Source organism: Myripristis murdjan, chromosome 7 (genome assembly GCF_902150065.1).
Source record: "Myripristis murdjan chromosome 7, fMyrMur1.1, whole genome shotgun sequence".
NCBI lineage: Eukaryota > Metazoa > Chordata > Actinopteri > Holocentriformes > Holocentridae > Myripristis > Myripristis murdjan.
Window position 1 is genome coordinate 31,042,784 of NC_043986.1, and position 20,367 is coordinate 31,063,150.

General features: G+C 41.3%; 1 protein-coding gene across 6 annotated transcripts; it reads left to right on the forward strand.

Annotated features, from left to right (window-relative positions):
- The first annotated feature begins 1,030 nt into the window (after positions 1 to 1,030).
- On the forward strand, positions 1,031 to 19,999 carry csde1 (cold shock domain containing E1, RNA-binding). 6 transcript variants are annotated; one of them, XM_030055615.1, is made up of 23 exons: positions 1,031 to 1,167; positions 4,177 to 4,850; positions 5,865 to 6,110; positions 8,335 to 8,533; positions 9,426 to 9,592; positions 10,229 to 10,315; positions 10,788 to 10,885; positions 10,972 to 11,053; positions 11,139 to 11,267; positions 11,434 to 11,559; positions 11,719 to 11,934; positions 12,034 to 12,174; positions 12,289 to 12,453; positions 12,659 to 12,670; positions 12,930 to 12,947; positions 15,163 to 15,270; positions 15,805 to 15,983; positions 16,134 to 16,246; positions 16,412 to 16,531; positions 16,629 to 16,807; positions 16,994 to 17,157; positions 17,373 to 17,505; positions 18,463 to 19,999. In XM_030055615.1, exons 3-23 carry the CDS (start codon positions 5,985 to 5,987, stop codon positions 18,508 to 18,510), a joined length of 2,610 nt encoding a protein of 869 aa, XP_029911475.1. In that variant the 5' UTR covers positions 1,031 to 1,167; positions 4,177 to 4,850; positions 5,865 to 5,984; the 3' UTR covers positions 18,511 to 19,999. The 6 variants fall into 6 exon arrangements, with proteins under 6 accessions (XP_029911475.1, XP_029911478.1, XP_029911476.1 ...); XM_030055618.1 differs by having other exon boundaries at positions 9,426 to 9,535; XM_030055616.1 differs by lacking the exon at positions 12,659 to 12,670.
- The last annotated feature ends 368 nt before the right edge of the window (positions 20,000 to 20,367 follow it).

Genomic DNA, 20,367 nt, shown 5'->3' on the forward strand with positions numbered 1-20,367 from the left:
TGTTCAATGTTTCAGTACTTTTTGCACAAGTTGCTGTTCTCTAACAAGGAGTTTAACGGCAAAATTCACATCAGGTGTTTGATGCTCCAGCTCATCGAGGTCGTATCATTAGGGAACGGCTGCTGGAGACTGGGGTACCTCAGATGGAGTGGCCTGCACTTTCTCAGACCTGAATCCCATAGAAAACCTATGGGATCAGCTGAGTCGCCGTGTAGAGGCTCGGAGCTCTGTACCCCAGAACCTCAATGTCCTGAGGGCCGCCCTTCAAGAAGAGTGGGATGCCATGCCTCAGCAGACAATAAGTCGACTTGTGAACAGCATGAGACGTCGTTGTCAAGCTGTAATTGATGCTCAAGGACACATGACAAGTTATTGACACTGACATTTTTTGTTGTGGTATATCCACCACTGTTGTTGGCTTTTGTTTCAAGAAATTGTTTGAGATGAGGAAATCACCAGTGTATGCTTCTACTTAAATGCCCTACTTTCATGATATAATATCACTGTAGCGTGAACTTTTTATATTTTCCATAAATTTCACCTAAAAGCCAAATATCCCTAACTTTTTGTGAGTAGTGTATATGTATATGAGACAATATTTTTTATCCCCGTTTGTTAAAAATCCATTAACTCTGTCCTGGGATTTTTTTTAACCATTCTGTTTTTAATGTACACAATGTTGTTTCAGTGGGGTTTCGTTTTTTTTTTTTTCTAAAGTCTGCTTTTTTTTTTATTTTGAATTCAGTTAACTAAAATGTTTTTTCACACCTAGTTTAGTTTTAGTTAACTATAATAACCTTGGTCCATACCAGTCGTGTTTTGTAATACTTTAAAAGCTTCTGTGATTGTCTTGTAAGAGTTTTTGATTACATTGTTGACATTTTCGTATTTGCTTGTCATTCACATTTTTGTGAAGATGAATAATTATCATATATTATGACACAGCGTTTATCTAACGTTTAAAATTGGATATTCACGATTCAATACTACAAACGGCTTTCCCATGAGTCCATGTCGATGTTAACCATCTCTCTGAATACACGCTCTTTGGCAGTGGCTTTATGCTGTGAACGTGGTGAAATATCGCGGTAGTACCTTCCCATAATCACTACGTAATGTGCCGTGCTGCTTCAAGCGGCGCTGGTGACAGTGCTGAAAGCTGTTGGGGTGAGTTTTGATTGATTTCGTATTTATAACTAAGTCTTTTAACGTTTGTTATAAATATATGACGGTTTTATTCTCCCTTCTCCGTGGGCTTTTTGGAATTGAACGTCCAACCGAGTTCTTCAGTGTCAATCCACGAGGCTTGGGCCTGGGTGGGGGCAGCGGTGTTTTTCCTCAGCATAAATCAGCCGACACGAACCAGCCAGCGTGCTAGCGGAACTGGAGCGGCTGCTAGCCCGTTAGCATGGTGAACGGCCTAGCTACATTGTCAGCGGCATAAAGAAAGGAACAACCTTTGGGCGACTGTGAATTCATAAAACCACCCCCTCCAAAATATTGTAACAAGTAGTTTAATCACACTCGTGTGTAATGACGGACACATTGACGAGTGACACGACATTAAAAATAAAACCAGCACGAGATTCTCAGCGTCTGTCGCAGCTTCTTTGTTGTCCCGCCCTCGTGCCTTTAGCACAGATAACGTTGCTCTCTTTTGTATGGAGAAAATGTCGCACCAAAGATTAAAACCCTTCTAGTTAACAGCACATGAATTTTTCGCGGATACACAGCGTGTTGATTATGACTAAATACATTTTATGAACCATCAGGGTCTCGACACAAATCTAACATAGCCTACCGAACAGCACTCAGGATCTACTTAAACTGAGTCTGTTCCACGTTGGTATTATTTCACCAAAATACATCGCGGACAGCGGCGGAAGCGAGCGGCGTGGACCAGTTCTTTGAGTGCGGATTTTATAGAAATTAACCGCTGCTTAGTTCATCTTTTGTATGCCGAAAATGCCGGAAGACATTGTTGATTTGTAAACGGTCGCAAGTCATGTTGTACGAGTTTATATGCCTTTTATCACACGCAAGGAAACATTAAAGTGCACTGGATTTAAAGGGAGTTCGGCGCAGTATTCTCACTAACAATACGTACAATCCGTTACCGTCAACAATAGCTACAGGGTGGAACCCCAAAGCCACAACACACCCGTGGGAGTTATTAATAGTAGTCGAATAAGGCAAATTGGGGTAGAAAATAATGCATGATATTTGTTTAAAGTCGGAGCGAATCAATTCCGTGGGGGGAAAAAACGGTGTTCGTGTCAACGCCCGAAGGCACTGCCGTGGCGTTAGCAAAGTAAATGTAGCTAACGTCCCAGTGCTTATCTGCTCGCTTTTATTTGTACACACAAGGCCGTTTCTGATTAAGTTATCATAACCAGCAAGCTGTCATCGCGAGAAGTTGGCATTAGTGGCTTCATGCGGGTGTTTTTGTGAGTTTGACACGCACGCCGTCGATGTCAGATTTGCTGGTTAGCCCAGCCTGTATGTGCGACGTTTTCCTCGGCGTTGTTGATAGTGGACCGGGCATGCCGCAGCGTGCTGGATCAGGCCGAGGCAGCTCGAGCTGAGGACGGTACATTGCCGGGAAGTCACATGGTTGCCTCTGCCAGGGCGGCCCAGTCTTATTGAGGCTTCCGGGGGTAGCGACCACGTCATGGGGTTTATAACCCATTTTATCGTTACTGTGAATGCCCAAAGTGTTTAATTATTATCGAGCTAAGGTTTATTTATTACCCCTCTTAAAGAAGCCAACATGGCCAATCAGTGTTGGCGGTTTAGTGGGTGGATTGTGTGTTTCAATTTCTGCGTCACCAGCTGCTGAGAAAGGGGTAGCCTAGTCTGGGACCTCATGTCCTCCACGCTTGTTTACACAGAAGAGTTGTTTCTGTTCCTGTCTTAGAACCTTTAACCCACTTACTCTGTCCGCCTTGTAATGACTGTGGGCTCTTTGTTTTGCTCTGCCACCAGGCTGTACATTGAACCCAATTGCCTTGCTAAAGGATATGAAATAGACTTGGCAAGTCTCATCCAAGTACTATGAATAAAAGGTGAAAACAAAGGTTTTTACTGCTAAATCTGTGATGGGCCTTAATCATTTGCTTAATTACAATATCCTGTCTGCCTCATTTGAGTTAGATAATTTATATTTTCTCTGCAACTTTCCAGTCTGAATACCAAGATGGCAACTTAAAGTAAAGATCGCCACTCTACTGCTGGGAATTTCTCAAGCATTTTTATTTTTTACAACATTATATTTGAGCCTTCCGGGAAGCACGTGGGTTGGGAGTCATTGCAACACAGTTGCAGCAGAATAGATATCATGTGTCCCTGGTCTGCTCGCCCCAGCTTGTTTTCAAGGCACCGTATGCAGGTCAACAACACAGATCCTCTCTCTGCTAGTTTTAGAGACTGGTTTGTACATTTCTAACAAATTGTAACCTACATATTCTTTTCACCTTGGGCGACCTTGCCTATTCACTGAGCATGAGTAGTAAGTATGCTGGACATTTGCAAAGGCTGGCTTGACAGGTTGCTGATTGCAAATGAGTGAATATTCCAAACAATGGCACATCTGATGCATTTTAACTCAACTGATGATTTTTGTTGGATGATTCTCCTACAGAACGTCACAGCTCAGTTACACAGAACTGAAATTGCATTACAGTTGCACCAAGTAAAGCCAGCTTAAGTTCTTTGATAAAATGTATGTTCATGGTCAGAAATGGTGCCATAAATATCATGGCCTCAGCTGGAAGTATGCACAAGGACTTGTTGATCCACAGTTCTTGCCTTCTGCATCTAGTCAGCTGCCTGGCATTGTGGGCTGTGTCCAGAGGCATCTGAGGAAAACCTATTTTTATACTTGTGAGGCTTAGGGCAAAGAATCTAGAGTTCACAAAAAAACACCAAGGGCCACTTGTCGTCAGAGCTGTTACTGATGACAGAAGTTATCAATGTATCGTCGTCATTTTGTGGTATAGTTCAATTTGTGTGACCTCAACTCAAACTGATTGTTGCAGCCTCTGGCCCTCATACCCTTCATTGTTGAGTCCATAGCTTGGCATAGATAATTGTTCTCAGTCACCATTGTGTGGTGTCATTGAAATTATTAGTTCAGTACAGGTTTAACAACTAACCATTTCTACCTTTTCTCAACAGTATGAAGTGAAACAGAACCGAATTTTTGTACCATCCGCAACTGCTTCAAGTTCAGATCATAACGAAGAAACTAAAGAGAAACATCCCAAAACAAGCAAAAAGTTGCAACTCTCAAGAAGTCACGGGGGAAAAAAGTATCACTTCAAGGATTCAAAACACAAGAAACAACCAAACACTGAAACGACCAAAGACCAAGACACAACAGCAGCCCGACTGAAACACGCTGAAGAGAAGTAATCCTATGCCTGCGCAATTATTGAGAAGACAATAACTGATCTGAAACCAGAAGTTTGTGCCTACTCAACAGCTTTGACAAAGCACACGTCCCAACGCTGCTCCTAGCCCTCCTCATCCTCACCGCACCACCGACTCACCCCGGGGTGCGGAGTGGGCTGCTGTCTGCTAGTTTTTTTCCCCCTATAGTCTCCTCATCTTTCCCTCCCTCTTTTCTCCTCCCACTGTTTTCATTGTATTTTTTTTCTAAGCAGTGTTATTGCACCTGCGTTTGCCTTTTTTATGCGCTAGATTTTCCCCCTTTTTTGCTTTATGCAACCATCTAGAAACTTGTGCCAGAAACCTGTAACAAATAAGTGTGTGTGCACGTGAAGAGATCTGCAGCAACTGTATAGTCATCGAGATCCTGACAACTGCAAGATTCAAGACAGCATTTAAAGGTGGGTCTCAAATGTGTTGCTTCGAGAGAGAAAACAACATCAACCGCATTAGCTATGCTGTCCTGTAATTTTGAGTAGATTAACCACTTACCTTGTCAGGTTTGTCGTGACCGTTTTAAATAAATTAATTATCTTAAGAAGGCCCTCCCCAGCTGAATGGTCTTCCTCAGCCCCATTAGGAATTTTAGAACTTCTACAAAGAGATTAGCATGTTGCCTGGTAGCAAAGAGAAATTACTGGGGCAAAGGGCAGGTTGGGTGGAACTTGTAGCTTGAAATGGTGAAATTGACTCAGTGTTTGTGTAAATTAACCTAACACTCAGATGTGCAAACACAGATTGGGGAATGCTCTCAAATCAGATGCAGTTGACCAGCTGTGCGGATATAGGGCAGCAATTCGGAGTTTGTTTTTAATCACCGAAGACAAATAACCATGCAGTTGTCCTTTTTGCTTGATTAAATACGCAGTTTATGCAAAAACACATGCACTACCATTTTTAACTTGGCTTTTATTTAAACAATATTTGGATTCGTGGCTTCATTAAGGGCTTGGGGTTCTCAGATTTTTAAGTGCAGCAACTCCACTGAATATGTTTATTTGGAATGAAAACATGCAGATGTAGTCCCTCCATTGCACATATGACCATTTCTAAAAGAGCTGTTGATGAGTTTGGAAGCTTGAATTCTGACTGAATTCTCATACCATTGACCTCCACTTTGATCTTGATGCAACTTCCCATCGGCCAACTGGGCATTCCTCAAACTGAATTTTCGCCATCTCGAAACAGTACAAGTTGTTGTACCATTTATTTTTGGGACTATTTGACAGACTTCCCACACCCACCCCGCACCTTTTCCTACCCTGTCGTCTTGAGTCATTCTCCCTGTTGTTCAACCCCTCCTTGAGGGGGAAAAAAAAAGCCCACATCTCCTTTCCCTGTGAATGTGACACTTGGCACACTGGCTGACCTATCTGCCTTACCCGTTATTTTTGTTCCTTTTTTCACCCTTGCAGACATCCAGCGGTGTATCATTGGGTGGTTACATAAAAATATTACATAACAGTCAAACAAAAATTCAAACACCTAATCAAGTTCAACAAGGGCTCAAGTTTGGTCCGAGTTTATGGGAAAATATGGGCAGCCCCTGGAAAGGCTTTGTCGAGTTTACCTTGCCTGCGTCGCCACCCACCGCGTTCGTTAGCGCTGACCTGAGCAGCACCTCCCCTGTCGGACTCAGCCTGTCACCGTACGGCCGATCCGTAAGTTCCACCTTCCCACCTCTTTCCTACGTGCCCCCACCCCACCCCATCGAACACCCATCCACCCACCTTGCCCGCATCTCTCTGCTATGACTGGCCTAACCTCTTTCATCCCTTTTGGGCTCCCGAGACTAGCCTCTGCTCAGGTGCAGTATTGCAGGGTGAAGGGTGTTCTTATAGGGTTGTAGAAATTTGTCTGTCTTCATTTATTTAAAAAAAAAAAAAAAATCCATTTTTGTTTCCCTTGCGTAACACTCATTGGCCTGGTAAAGTACCAACACAGGGAAAAGTGAATTTCATTTCTGGGTATTTATTAGGTTGTTGTTTACATAAAGTCACTTGTATCAAGACAACACAAAAATATAGGCTAAACTACACATCAAATATTTTTAGGAGGGGGTTACTGAATAACTAAAAGGTGCAAAAATGTTTTATGGACTACGAGTATCAAATGTTTAGACACGTTGGCCTTTTTGCTTTAGCCTATTCAGTTCTTGTGGTAGAGTAGATGAAAGAATAAAAGACCTAAGCATCTGTTTGGTCATGTTAGCCAAGTATTTTAGTGCAGGACAGGATCTAATAGAGGAGGCTGCTCTGGGACCCCCTCTCCCCTCATAACCCATAACCCATCACCAACTCACTGTCCACTGTAGATGCATCGCTATTTGACCTGTCATTTGCATTATCTGATATCCTCCCCTCTTCGTATTTTTGCCTTACTTGACCATGGGCAGTAATATTAGCAACACTGCACTTTTACCATTTCACCTTACCTGGCTGCACGAAGAACTTGCTAAATCATTCCTTTAAGTTCTTCAGTCTGCCTACTCTTTAGAGTCATTCCTTTCTGAATGCATTATAGTTTTTAACTCCAATCATATTTTATTAGTGCTTGTAAACTTGTAAGGGTTTCGGTATAAACAAGTGAACCTTGCATTACTTGGTGGCCTTTTGATTTTCTGTTCGTTTTTGCCAGTATTTCCCATAGTGTTAGAGTATTGGATTGCATTGGATATCGTTGTGTTAGGCTAGAATTGGCAGTATGCATATAGCAGTGGAGAAAATCTACATTTAGTACAGTGCCGTGTCACTATGAAACGTAGTTGTGGTGGGCCTCTTTGTATCAGTGTGTGAGGAAACACTGGATGCTACAAATCTGCATGAATAGTAAGGACAGGTACAAGATATTTGGTTTGGCTTCATGTTGGATCATAACTGTTTTTTTGTGGAATTGTAAGCTCTCAATGGTTTCAGATACTTGGGAAAAGAAGAAAAATATTTACTTTTTTAATTTATTTTTTAAAGGAGTAAAATGCCCTACAAACCATCTATAAGAGCCTCTTTTTCAAAGCTGTTGCTCCCTCCTGACAGCGTATCCGAGTCCTAGCCCCAGTGTCAGAAATGGAAAGAGGCTGCTCTGAACCTCCAGTGGCTCGCAACACTGCCCCTGCCCCATCTACCTCCACTGGTCCCATGCCTATCCCCCGCTCCTCCTCTGTTTCTTGCCACCCCCATCCAGGGAGTAAAAAACACAAGCGGACTCCATTGTATCAAAGATCAGTAAGTGGGCATGTTCAGTTGTGCCCACGCTGATGTTACAGACCTGTGTGCTGCTATGGTGTCGTGTGTCTTATGTTAACAGCATGGTTTGCAGTTTTACCGTAAACAACTTCAATCAAGGCTTGTTGCTAAGTGATATTTTTATCTGAAACTCATGATACAGAATGACAGGTTGGTTGGTAGAAATGGAGATTTTTAACATATTTAATCCTGTCCTTGTACCAGGTTTTTGTTTTCCTTAGTTCTTGCGTGGCTTGGGCTAAAATAATAAATTGTAAAGCGGAGTGAAATGTAGCCAAGTGCATGATTCTTTCAGGCCAACTAGAAATTACCATGCAGTGTGTTTTTTATTGGAAGAGAATGGTCTGAATCATGGTGAAAGGCGTTGTCCAACTGTGTGGTCACCTCTATTCATAAGTGGTGATGGCCAGATAGTCCCAGAAGGCTCTAATGGAGTTTTATAAAAGGGAGATGTTTTCTCCTTTTTTGTTTCCCCCTTCCCCAAATGTGTGCTTTACTTGCATGTTTGGAGTGTTTTTTTTTTTTTTTTTTTTTTTAGTTTGACATCAGAGGCTGCATTAAACCCTGGCCTTCAAACCCCTTGTCAGTTTCATGTTTACACTGTCTTGCTTGTATTTTAACACTTTGTTCTCGCCTTCCCCAGATGAGTTTTGACCCAGGCATGCTCCATAATAATGGGCACACTGCATATGCCAATGGCACAGGGCCTGGCATAAGGGAGACTGGCGTAGTAGAGAAGCTCCTGACCTCCTATGGGTTCATCCAGTGCTCTGAGCGTCAGGCACGTCTCTTCTTCCATTGTTCCCAGTACAACGGCAACCTGCAGGAGCTTAAAATAGGAGGTGAGGGCCCTTGGAGATTAGCTTCTTCTACTTAAATTCATATAACCTGTGGAATTTTTTCCTGTTAAAGGGCAATGCTTTTCTTACTGCGTGTTTTACCTAATTAACTACAGTGGCTACATTAATTTTCAAAACGTACAAAACTTTTTTCAGTGTTTAAATATTTAGCCCTTGTCCATATATTTTAAAATTCAATCCTTGAGATGATAAATGTATCTTGTAATTTCTCTGCTACTCCAGGGAAATCATGTTTCCTTCAGGAATTATTTTCTGGCACAGATGTACATTTTTTGTGTGCATTTAAGTGTGACAAAAAGGTATGGTGCATTCATGTGTTACAGCTAAATCAGATAAACACATGTGCCACCTGATAGTTAGCAAGACTGTGATATCCTTCTAATAGCAAGAAGATATCAAACACCCAACATCCTCTTCACAATGCCCATATTTATGTTTTTTTCCTTTCTGGGTTTGACTCTTAAACTAAATCCTGGATGTCTAAGCCTCCTACCAGAATGTCTGTGTAGACTGTTCAAATAAATGTGGCCACTGAACCACATTACTAGACAAAATAAACCCAGGCAGAATTTTCGCCATGATGGAATACCTATCTCAAGTTAGTTTCAAGCTGCAGATTTTCATAAAGTACTGAAATAATGGAAACAAATGGCTGACTGGAATGTTGGAAAAATACATTTAGACTTGTAACAACAATATAGTATATTTTGGGAAATGGTCAGTGGTAGTTCAAAGTATATCTTAAGTTGAGTAAATAAGCTGAAACATGAAACATTTAAAAAAAAAAAATGCTGAGATAGTGTTGCTTAAACCTAGTTGCCACAGTATTTAAAGTGTGATAAAATGTGGTGTTGCCTCTGTTGTTGTCTTCCAGATGATGTAGAGTTTGAGGTTTCCTCAGACAGGCGCACTGGCAAACCCATAGCAGTGAAGCTGCTGAAGATAAAGCCGGAAGTTCTGCCAGAGGAGCGGATCGCGGGCCAGGTGGGGCCAGACTCGCACGCCTCTCCATTTACTGTGCTGCATGGTTATATTCATCCAGTTAAGGAACACCATTTTATTTTTAGCTCTGTTCTTGTCTGTCACAATGATGTTGGTGTCGCTTGTTTGTTGGAGGTTGTTTTGTCTTTGCATGAGGGATTTTGTGTGTGTTTTCAAGCATATTGTAAATGTCTTCCTCCATTCTTCTTGTGTTAAAAACCCCCAAAATCCTGTGTAGTTTATAAAAAGTTATTATCAGCAGTTTTGGCGTCCAAGCTGTACAATTGAGGAAGGCCAGTGTATTTAATTTTTGTCAGAATTTACAATGTGCTTGAATTTTGTTGACATGAATGTTTTGCACATGTAAATACGGCTTTGTTATCAGATTGACTTATCACTATGTTGGACTAATTCCTCTGAAAAGGCTGGTTTTTAAATGAATTTTCAAAATTGAAAACATTGACTGGTTACTCATTCTCTCAGCTATTTGGCTTTCACAGCTTCGTCTATAATTTGGAACGGACAAAGTCTGCCTCTTTATACTTAATGTGAAAACATTTGAAAATCAGCCATTTGTAATAACAATAATTCAATCTAAGACTGGCAGAGTAACAACTATGTGTACAGCTGTGTTGAATGACTCCAGTGGCCTTTTTTTAACCATGTGCACCACTTGTGATTTCTTTGGTCCTCTAGGTTGTCTCGGCGATCCCAACACACTTGGATGGAAAGTCGGCTCCTGGCCAGGTTCCCACTGGCAGTGTTTGTTATGAGAGAAATGGGGTAAGAAGTGGCTGACATTTCATCATAGCCAGTCAAGCCGTCAGTTAAATATAAAATGTATACGTTATCGCTCAAGAGTGAGATTTCACTCTTGATGTCCTTTTTTAGGAATTGAGCAAAATACTGCTGCAGTCCATCATTTTTTCCATGCTTGGCTTGGTTTTGTAAATGCTTCCTTACATCTGGATCAACAACATGATGCATGTCAGGGATAGGTAGCTGCGTTGGTGGAGGGCCAACACTACAGCAAGTGATTTCTGTTTAAGATGTTCACCCAGAGTTTGAATGAAAACCACATACTTTCCATACTTTCAGTCCTCCACAGCACATGGTTGCCTGTCCCTGGTGTATGTAATTTATTTTGTTTGTTTTCTTCTATTTTCTGATGTTGAATATGAACTTGGCTTAGAGTTAATGGGTTTAACCTAACCCCCTTGGTCGCAAAGCTTGACATGGATGTGACTTCCCACAGGAAGTGTTCTATCTCACCTACACCCCTGATGATGTGGAGGGAAACATCCACCTGGACACCGGAGATAAAGTCAGTTTTTACATGGAGACCAACAAGCAGTGAGTCTTTATTCCATAACGTCAGTATTGTTTGACTAATTCCAGGATTTCCCTGTTGTAATGGTGTTTTTCCTTCTGTATTTCAGTACTGGTGCGGTCAGTGCCCATAACATTCACCTAGTGAAGAAAAAGCAATTGAGGTGCCAGGGTGTGGTGTGTGCCACAAAGGTATGGACCATCTACACCAGTACAGATACCCTTTTATCAGGCATTAGTCAACATATCGGTCATGTTCAACTGTGTTGTCTTTTAGGAGGCCTTTGGATTCATCGAGAGGGCTGATGTGGTGAAGGAGATCTTCTTTCACTACAGTGAGTTCAAAGGTGATCTGGAGGCCCTGCAAGCTGGAGATGATGTAGAGTTCACCATCAAAGACAGAAATGTAGGTATCTAGTAGCTTTGCTATTCACGTGGCTATAGGCCAGTCTGATCATGACCAATTCAATAATAACAATTCAGTAATTAGTTATTGATAGATGTTAGATTCTACTGACTGATACTTGTCCATAACAAAATGACTGAATTATCTTGTTATCTTTTTGTCATAGGGTAAGGAAGTGGCCACAGATGTGAGACTGCTCCCCCAAGGGACAGTCATCTTTGAGGACATCAGCATTGAGCAGTTTGAAGGCACAGTCACCAAGGTCATCCCCAAAGTTCCAACAAAAAATCAGGTATGAGGCCACACTTTGACAAAACTTTCAACTTTCAAAACTTCTCAGTTCTTTGGAAGGCAGTTGGCTGAATTTTCTACTTGCCTTCAACTTTATCTAAATCGGTGGTGCTCCATGAACAAAAAAGTAACACAAAACTCAATGCCTCCACCTCCGCAGAACGACCCATTACCAGGTCGCATCAGTGCCAGGATTGGCTTCACCGACAAAGAACTGCTGTTTGGGGAGAAGGACACAAAGTCCAAGGTGACCCTCCTGGAGGGAGACCACGTGCAGTTCAACATCTCCACTGATCGCAGAGACAAGCTGGAGCGGGCCACCAACATCGACATCCTCTCTGACACCTTCAGCTTCACCAAGGAGACCCGTGAGATGGTGAGGAAGAGGGAGAGCCAAGAGAATATTGATGTGAATTTTAAGTCACAAAGTGATCCTCCTTAGCCTTAACCTCTCCAACTATTTTCTGTCTTCCAGGGGGTGATTGCTGCCATGCGTGATGGATTTGGCTTCATCAAGTGTGTGGATCGCGACGCCAGGATGTTTTTTCATTTCAGTGAAGTCCTGGAGGAGAGCCAGCTGCACATTTCTGATGAAGTGGAGTTCACAGTTGTGCCTGTAAATCACCTTACAATCTCTCCCCTTTTTTATCCAGCATTATTACTGAAGCAGGCTTTTTATTAAAATAAGTGTTTGTCGTTAACTGTCTAAAATATGTTTTGTCATTGTAAGGACATGCTGTCAGCCCAGAGGAACCATGCGGTGCGCATCAAAAAGCTGCCAAAGGGCACCGTGTCTTTCCACACCCAGTCTGAGCAGCGTTTTGTGGGTGTGGTGGAAAAAGAAATTATGGCTGCCACCACAAAAAATGCAAGTCCCAGCAAGGGCAAGGAGAAGGTAACTTATTGCTCAGTGTTTTACAATATTCTGTCCCCCCACCCTGTTGTTCCTAAATTTATCGGACACCCAGTGCATTCAGAGATTCTCCACATTCCTTTTTTCCCCCCCAAACACTTGGGTTGATGGCCAGTTTTAGCTCTAATATTCCTTTTTGCTTTTCCTCCAAACCACCAAATCTCTCTCATGCTACTTTCTTCATTAGAAAAAAGACAAGGTAGGACTGAGATCTTTTGCATGAAGCCATCCCACAGAGAAATAACGCTGCACGTGTCTTCTTTTGTGTTGGTGAATGTATAATGGTGCAGTGGATACACTAACAGTTAGTCTGAGAAATAATTCTACACAGTTCCTAGACCTAATCACTTTATGTGACAAATTCCAAAATTAACAAATAATGTAGTGTGAGAACATTTAGTAGTTTTCAGTAGTACACTACACTGTCTAATGGGTGTCTGTTTTTCCTATTTCTCAAGGGTAAAGCTGTTGAAAAGGTCAGTGTTGTAGGCCTCTGGCCCACTGAATGCCTGCTTGTCTTTTTAGTGGACAGCATGGGCTTGGTGTTACCAATTAACATTAGGAACATGGAGGCTGAGTTTATTTAGGTTTGATATTAGTAGGGCTGCACAATTAAGTCTTGACTATTTCATCATTTTGGGAGCAGGTAGTGCTTTGTTTTTGCAGCATAAATCATTTAACAGCCAACATTTTCCTTTGTTTTTTCTTAAATATTTCATAGTTTTTCAAAGTGGCAGCTGGATTTGTCTCTAAATTATATGTAACATTTCTCATTGTGTTTCACTTGGCTTAAGGTTGTTCATGAAAAATCAATGTTTGTCCCTTGTTGGAAAGTGGAGCTCATCCTCAAACCAAAAGGGGGCAGCAGACTGCCGTATGTAAGCAGTACATGAGAAGGAGCTTTGTAAATTGCTGCAGGGAATACTTGCACAGGATGAACACATTTCTGTGGGTTTACCTCCCGTTGATGAGACACATAGGTGAATCAGAGTATAGGCCTTTTTTCATTTTTATAAAGTTTGGAAGTGTGTCAGAAACAATATGATTGGTATTTTTAATTGGACTAATTTTGCTTTACCAGAAAATTAAATGTAATTTGTTTCCCTCTGAATGATGTTCACTGGCAGTGAGTAGTAGTTTGACATGAGGAAAAGTTGATTCCTAAATGGACCTGGGGCCTGTCTTGATAAGCTAGATATGTTGGTTAGCGAGCTAACTTTGGGCTTTGCCCTGGCCTCTTCGTCTCATGAAAGTGGCTCGCTAGTGGATCACTATGGTAAGCTATGTTAGCCTGCTGTGGAGCAGGTCATGGTCAGGTTTAGGACCAAAATGTCCAAAAGGCCTGCCTCCTCCTAATCAGCTTTCAGAAAAAATGGATTATTGATTTAACAGATAGTAAGAAGGCCTGTTTTCAGGGTAATGTGTTTACACACTGATAGCATAACTTTGTTTCTCAAGATGATTTATTGTATCAGAGATGTAATACTGGTTTGCTGCATTTTCTATCATTTCCCAATGATTACTGTAAGGGATATCTAATAAATGGCATGTATCTGATTGACTGTAGTTATCAGCAATGACATAAAATTTCCTCTTCCATATTGGTTGCTGAAATTCTTGATTTCTGAAGGCAACTGGTTCATTGTAGCTTATTGCACTCCTATTCCCGCACTGTGGCCCAGGAGAACATTATGCAGATTTTGCAAATAGAAAGTGTTTTCATAGACTCAATGCACTGACACAGTATTGTATAGATGGAAAATAATGCCCATTGTGTGCAAATGATTCAGCAGTAACGAACCTATTTACATATTCATCTGTGGTTATCTTTTAGCAGTAATCTCGCCCCTTGTTAACAGAAATGATACTTTTCACCGTTATTGTTGTTCATAAATTTGTAATAGTATGTTCTTGTCTTATCTCATCCCATTAATTTATTTTTCTTGCCATACCCACTTCTACAATTAAGGCAATTTAGTGTTGAAAGTTTAACTTCAAACACAAAGCAACTTGTTTGTCTAGAGCGCAGCCTGGTCAGCATAATTCTTTTTGTTTTGGTGAAATGACAGACATGCTTATATTATCCATTGTGCATATCTGTGGAAGGTAAATGAGAGAATTTGATATTGGGTGCATTCTACTTCAAAACTACAAAACATTTCATGACTAGAAAACTGTTCCCATTTAATTGTTTAAATTAAAATAGATGTAATTGTGTAGCCCTACATTGTAGGCTTCAACTCATCACATTTGGTAGCAAAGCTATAGCAGTTGACTAAGCTATTGCTAACTGACTTCGGTGGTAAAGAATATGGTGTTGTACACATTGGTGTCTTTCATATGCTCGCATTACATAAATGTACACTACCTTTGTACTTATACACTACTAGTGTTAAGATGCTTCATTTGACGTCTTTGAGATTTTACATGTTCACACCACCTTGGCTGAAAACCCACAGTGTTGCAGTGAAGCGGCTAGCCAGATCACTTCTTACTCTGCCTGAGTAAGGAGTGATCTGGTTTGTCAGTGTGGTTCAGTACTTTAAACCTCAAAACATAGCCCTGTAGCATCCTTACCTGCGGTGTACCTGACCGGAGTCAGCAAGAGTTAGTAATGGGTGCTTACCTCAGCAGCAGTAGGAGAAAGTTTATGAAATGGTTTAAATGGCTGATTTGTTGCACCCTCTGTAGGAAACCGAGGAGGGAATGATTGCATATGAAGACTGTGGAGTAAAGCTGACTGTTTCATATCACACCAAGGACCTTGAGGGAGCCTGCCACCCACTGGCGGGCGATAAGGTATCTAAAGCCATTTTCTCATATGAACTCTCAACACATGGACACCCTTTCACACTTGTAGTACTCAACAGGAGATTGTCCCTGTCAGATGCATTCTCACCTACTTGAAATACCGTTTGGTTCAGCTGAGGGATGGTACTTGGGTAGATACCGTGCAGGAGGAAGAATATGATGCAAAAAAGTACACAGTGGAAATCGCAGTGTTGTGTTTACAGCACATTGTCACATCAGAGAACTGTCATCAACCCTCCCACTCGTGTACAAGGGAGCTAGGAGAGTGAAGTCCGTTTAATGTCCACTCCATCTGGTTCAGACACACAGTTGTAGTGCATGTATGACAGAGACTACTTACTGCGTTCTAGATGTGAAGGTCATTTTACTCAAACTCTGAAATATATTGTGCTGGAAAAGAGTGTGGTTGGTTTTAAAAAAACACCGGAGTGATGTGCTGTACTGTTTTAGTTCCCTCAATACACAAAGTCATCTTGCTTGAACTCAAGGAAAACTGTATGACTCAATCTGTTTGTCCTCTAGGTGGAGTTCTCCATCAATGAAGTGAAGAGAACTGGCCAACAGAGTGCAGTCTCCATCCGTATTCTCAACCGTAATGCCACCAACACGAAGAGACTGCAAGGATTTGTCGCCACACTGAAGGACAACTTTGGCTTCATTGAGACCGCCAATCACGACCAAGAGATTTTCTTTCATTACAGGTAAAGCTGTTTTCTCAAGTTGTCTTTGCATTAACTGTAAATACTTTACTTTAGGCATTTATGGATATCATAAACAATTTATTGCTCACTATCTGCTGATGTAGATGTTTTTTTTTTGTTGTTGTTTTTTTTTTATTGTGTCCACTCCAGTGAGCTGTGTGGAGACTTGGAGAACTTGGAGCTGGGTGACACTGTGGAGTACACTCTCTCCAAGGGCAAAGGAAACAAAGTCAGTGCTGAGAAGGTTACCAAAGTGGCAGCAGGTAGGATGAATTGGAATTCCAGCTGTGTGTGTGTGTTCTTTTTTTTTTTTTTTTTTTTTTCTCTATTTGCATGACTAATATTTGATGCATTTTTTATGCCCTCAACCTTCATCATATATCATACTTGAGTCCCTGTGAGTGAAATTGTGTGATGTCCACTTTTAGTGAATGGCACTGGTGAGGATGTAGGTGCGACAGTAATGCTGGGGAAAGTCATCCGTCCTTTGCGCAGTGTGGATCCCTCCCAGACAGAGTACCAAGGGCTTATTGAGATCACAGAGGAAGGTGGGTCTCAGTCATGGCATGAGCATGTAGCACACGTTAATAATGGTGAAAATCCTGGTGCATGGAAATGACCCTCTGTCTGTTGTGACTCAATCAGGTGCAACTAAAGGCCAAAGTTATCCTTTTGGCATCATGGGCATGGCAAACAAGGCAGATTGTCTGCAGAAAGGAGAAATGGTGAAGTTCCAGGTGTGCACTGTACCCCAGACTGGACAGAAGATGGCTTGTAATGTGGTTCCCCAGCGCAGAGCCTTGGTGGAGTGTGTCAAAGACCAGGTAGGAATCTGTGTTGCTTTATAGAAGCAATGAAAACATCTTGTATCCTACTGGAAACTGTTGCATTACAGTGACTAATCACTATGGGACTAAGGTTTTTGCAGTGATCAAAGACTACCATATTGGAATAATTAGGAGATTATAGATATTATGGATATTAAGTTTGCGCTCTCTTGCTGTCCCCAGTTTGGCTTCATCACATATGAAGTTGGTGAAAGCAAGAAGCTGTTCTTCCATGTAAAAGAAGTGCAGGATGGCCTGGAGCTCCAGACTGGGGATGAGGTGGAGTTCTCAGTTATCCTCAATCAACGCACAGGAAAATGTAGTGCCTGCAATGTGCGGAGAGTCAGGTAAGTAAAGGGCTAGGGGACTAGTGTAGACATTTTGTATTTTAGTCGGGCATAACCCTGAAATTTCTTTATTTTGGTCATACTACTGCAGTTTCAGTTTAAAGCAGGACAGAATGCACAGGCTGAAAGTTGAGGTTAACTTTTCTAATTGGCACGGTGGGAAATCATGTGGCCTCTGTCCAACCTCAACCCACATGATGTACAAATCCTTACAGTGAAGGACCCAAGCCGGTGGTGACCCCACGTCCTGACCGACTGGTCAACCGACTGAAGAGCATCACCCTTGACGACGCCAGTGCCCCCCGCTTGGTCATTATTAGGCAGCCCCGTGGTCCCGACAACTCAAAGGTACACACCACTGTCACTGGCACATTTGTCAGTTTTACAATCCAAAATCACCTTTTTCAGGGACTCTATTTTTTTTATGCAAAGTGTTGGATTTGGTTGGAATAAGGCTATTTACAGGTCCACAAAGAATATGTCTGTTAATTTTTCAACCTTAGCTTTATTTTTCCATGTTTTTGAGATGATTGTGGCCAAAATTTTATCAGGTACTTAAGCAGTTGATCTCAGGATTGCAGGGATGCTCAAGTGCACACAAACTCAATATCCAACAGTTGAACCCACAAAGTGATTTAACACCCTGACAGCCCCCAGAAGGCACTTTTTTCACTTGTCTATCACCAGCTGGTCCACAAATCAGTCATGTCACAGTCGCATCATAGAGCAGGCAACCAGACTTGTGTCATATCTGTGCAAAACAAGACATGGACTTACTTCTTGTCACTGGGAATTACTTGTGGACAGTTGTTGCCTACAATTCTCTTGTTCATTAACATTTTGTTGACCAGAGCAAAACCCATGATGTATTTGAATATTTTATTGGAATACTATAGAGCTCTATGCGTATCTGATCTATATACTGTTTAGTAGCAGTGTATAATTAATTACACGAAAACTGTGCGGTGCATGTTTGACAGGCTGTATTGACTGAGTATTGCATTGGCTGTTAAGCTCCCACAAACATCATGTCTTTATTCAAGTCAGCACCAGCATCACTGGAAGCTAATGTCACACTGTGTCACATGGTGAATACTGGAGGGTTCCGAGTGTGTGTGGTGTTAAGTCCAAAATGTATGGGTGTTGACAGCTTTGTTTCTTCATTTTCGGTTTTTAAATAGATATGGAATTCAATTGTTGGCAGCATTAAGGACATTTTCAAAATTTCCTTTCTGAAACCAACAAAACTGTTGGAATAGTTTCATCTAACTAAATGCTTCCTTTTTTTTTTTTCTTTTTCTACAGGGCTTCAACGTGGAGCGGAAGACTCGCCAGCCTGGTGTCATAGATTGAGCAATAGAACTCACCCCACTTGGTGCTGGTGGGCTCATTAAGGAATGCTATCCCAATAGGCAACAGCAGGGGAAAAGGGATTTTTGATTTGACACATGCTTGTACACACACAGACCCATACACATAAAACATGCGCACACATACAGTAACCGGCATGTGTAACCTTTGTCCCTGTTATACCTGCAGAGGAACTTTTCTCATTCCACAGTTCCCTGCCTCCCATGTATGATGATTAATAATGAGTTGACACTGCAGTATACATGGGATCTCTGAGTGTTTGCGTGTGTGTGATGTATCCTAGAATTGGTTATAGTGTGTAATGGAGGTGTTTGTTTTTTGAGGGCCCTGCCTCTCTAAATCAGAGTGACGGTTGTGTGTCTGTCTCTGTCCCTATCTTATGAATCTGCTTTGTCTGGAATTCTGCACCTGCAATCTGTCCTTTAGTTTGCGTGGGTGAATGAGTGTGACTGCTGGCATGTATTTGGAGCATCTGCTCTGTTTTTCCCCCTATAGTTTTGCTCCTTTACTCATGGAAACTTAAATGGTGTCATTGTCAAGTTTCCACTACTGTATGCTTTCCTACAAGACACATAAAGCAAAGCGAAGTTCCCTCCATAAGGAGGATCATATTTCTCTTATGTGCGAGCTTAAACTGAGGATACTTCTCTGCTCGGTTTTTTGAGCAGTTTTAAAATGCTTTATCCAAGAGCTGAAGTGAAAGCATGGTGTGTGAGCATATGTGTGTGTGTCAGAGAGAGAGAGACATGTATGTGAATGTCAAAGTAGTTAATCTAATGGGATTTACTTTTACCAATCTGGAGCCTTTAGATACCTTTTTGGTATTCACTTGCTCCACTTAAGAAATTTCCCAGGTGCAGAATTCCTTTTGGCATCTTATATCCGCAGTTCTTTTATACAGTTGTTTTTTGTTTTGTTTTTTCTTGCACATATTTTTGCTTTTTTTCCATTGAAACTCAATCTGCTAATAATGAATAAAGTAAGAATAAGGTGCCTAAAAACTACAAGCAAAACAAAAAAAATTAGATGTATCCTCTGTCCCCAGCCAACCGCCAAAATATTAAGAACAATCTTAGGGTGGCTTTTTTCCCTAGTAGAAATAATACTGGTATGCATCCCAGATACCTGTGGGTTGAAATATACTGTATGTAATGTGTGCTTTTTTTTCTTAGTGAAAGATTCAAACTTCAAAATATAACAAAACAAATTTAACTTAAAGAAGGGGAAAGGTAACACAGTATTAGAGATAATTAAGTTTAAAAAAAAAAAAAAAGCATAAGAATCAGGATATCTGTTGTGTTCTGGAGACATTGGTGGGTGGGCTGTTGTGTCTCTATGCACATTAAGTTACAGTCAATTTATTTCAACTTTGGAGATCACTGGGTTCCAGTTGAACCACATACAGAGGTTCTATGTACTTTTGTTAATGGTCTTGAATGAAACAATTGAATTAAAGTTTTATGAAAATCATGAACACCTGTGTCCTTATTTTTGAGTCTTTATTTCTAACTGCAGAAAAACTTAACATTTGTGAAAATATCACACCAAGTTGATCATGTCGCATAGAATGTTGTTCCCTTATTCACATTGTGTACAGACAAAAAAACAAACAAACAGAGATTTATGTTGTGATTGGCACAGCAGCAGTCACCATGAGGCCAATGAGCTGATACATGCAGTCTCAGCACCATCTAGTGTCTGGTTAGGCTTCAGGTTGGCAGAGACAGCTTTTCCATGGAGCTGCATGAACACAGTCACTGATATAGATCTAATATTACCTCACACAGTGTTTGATATTTTGAGCAATATTTATTGAATATGTCTGGGACATTCCCCATG

Bases quoted from the DNA above. Each gene is read 5' to 3' on its own strand.
- csde1 (XM_030055615.1), top strand. From the start codon at position 5,985: ATGGGCAGCCCCTGGAAAGGCTTTGTCGAGTTTACCTTGCCTGCGTCG. The intron at 15,984-16,133 runs GTAAAGCTGTTT...TGTCCACTCCAG, and splicing joins GAGATTTTCTTTCATTACAG to TGAGCTGTGTGGAGACTTGG. The intron at 17,158-17,372 runs GTAAGTAAAGGG...AAATCCTTACAG, and splicing joins TGCAATGTGCGGAGAGTCAG to TGAAGGACCCAAGCCGGTGG.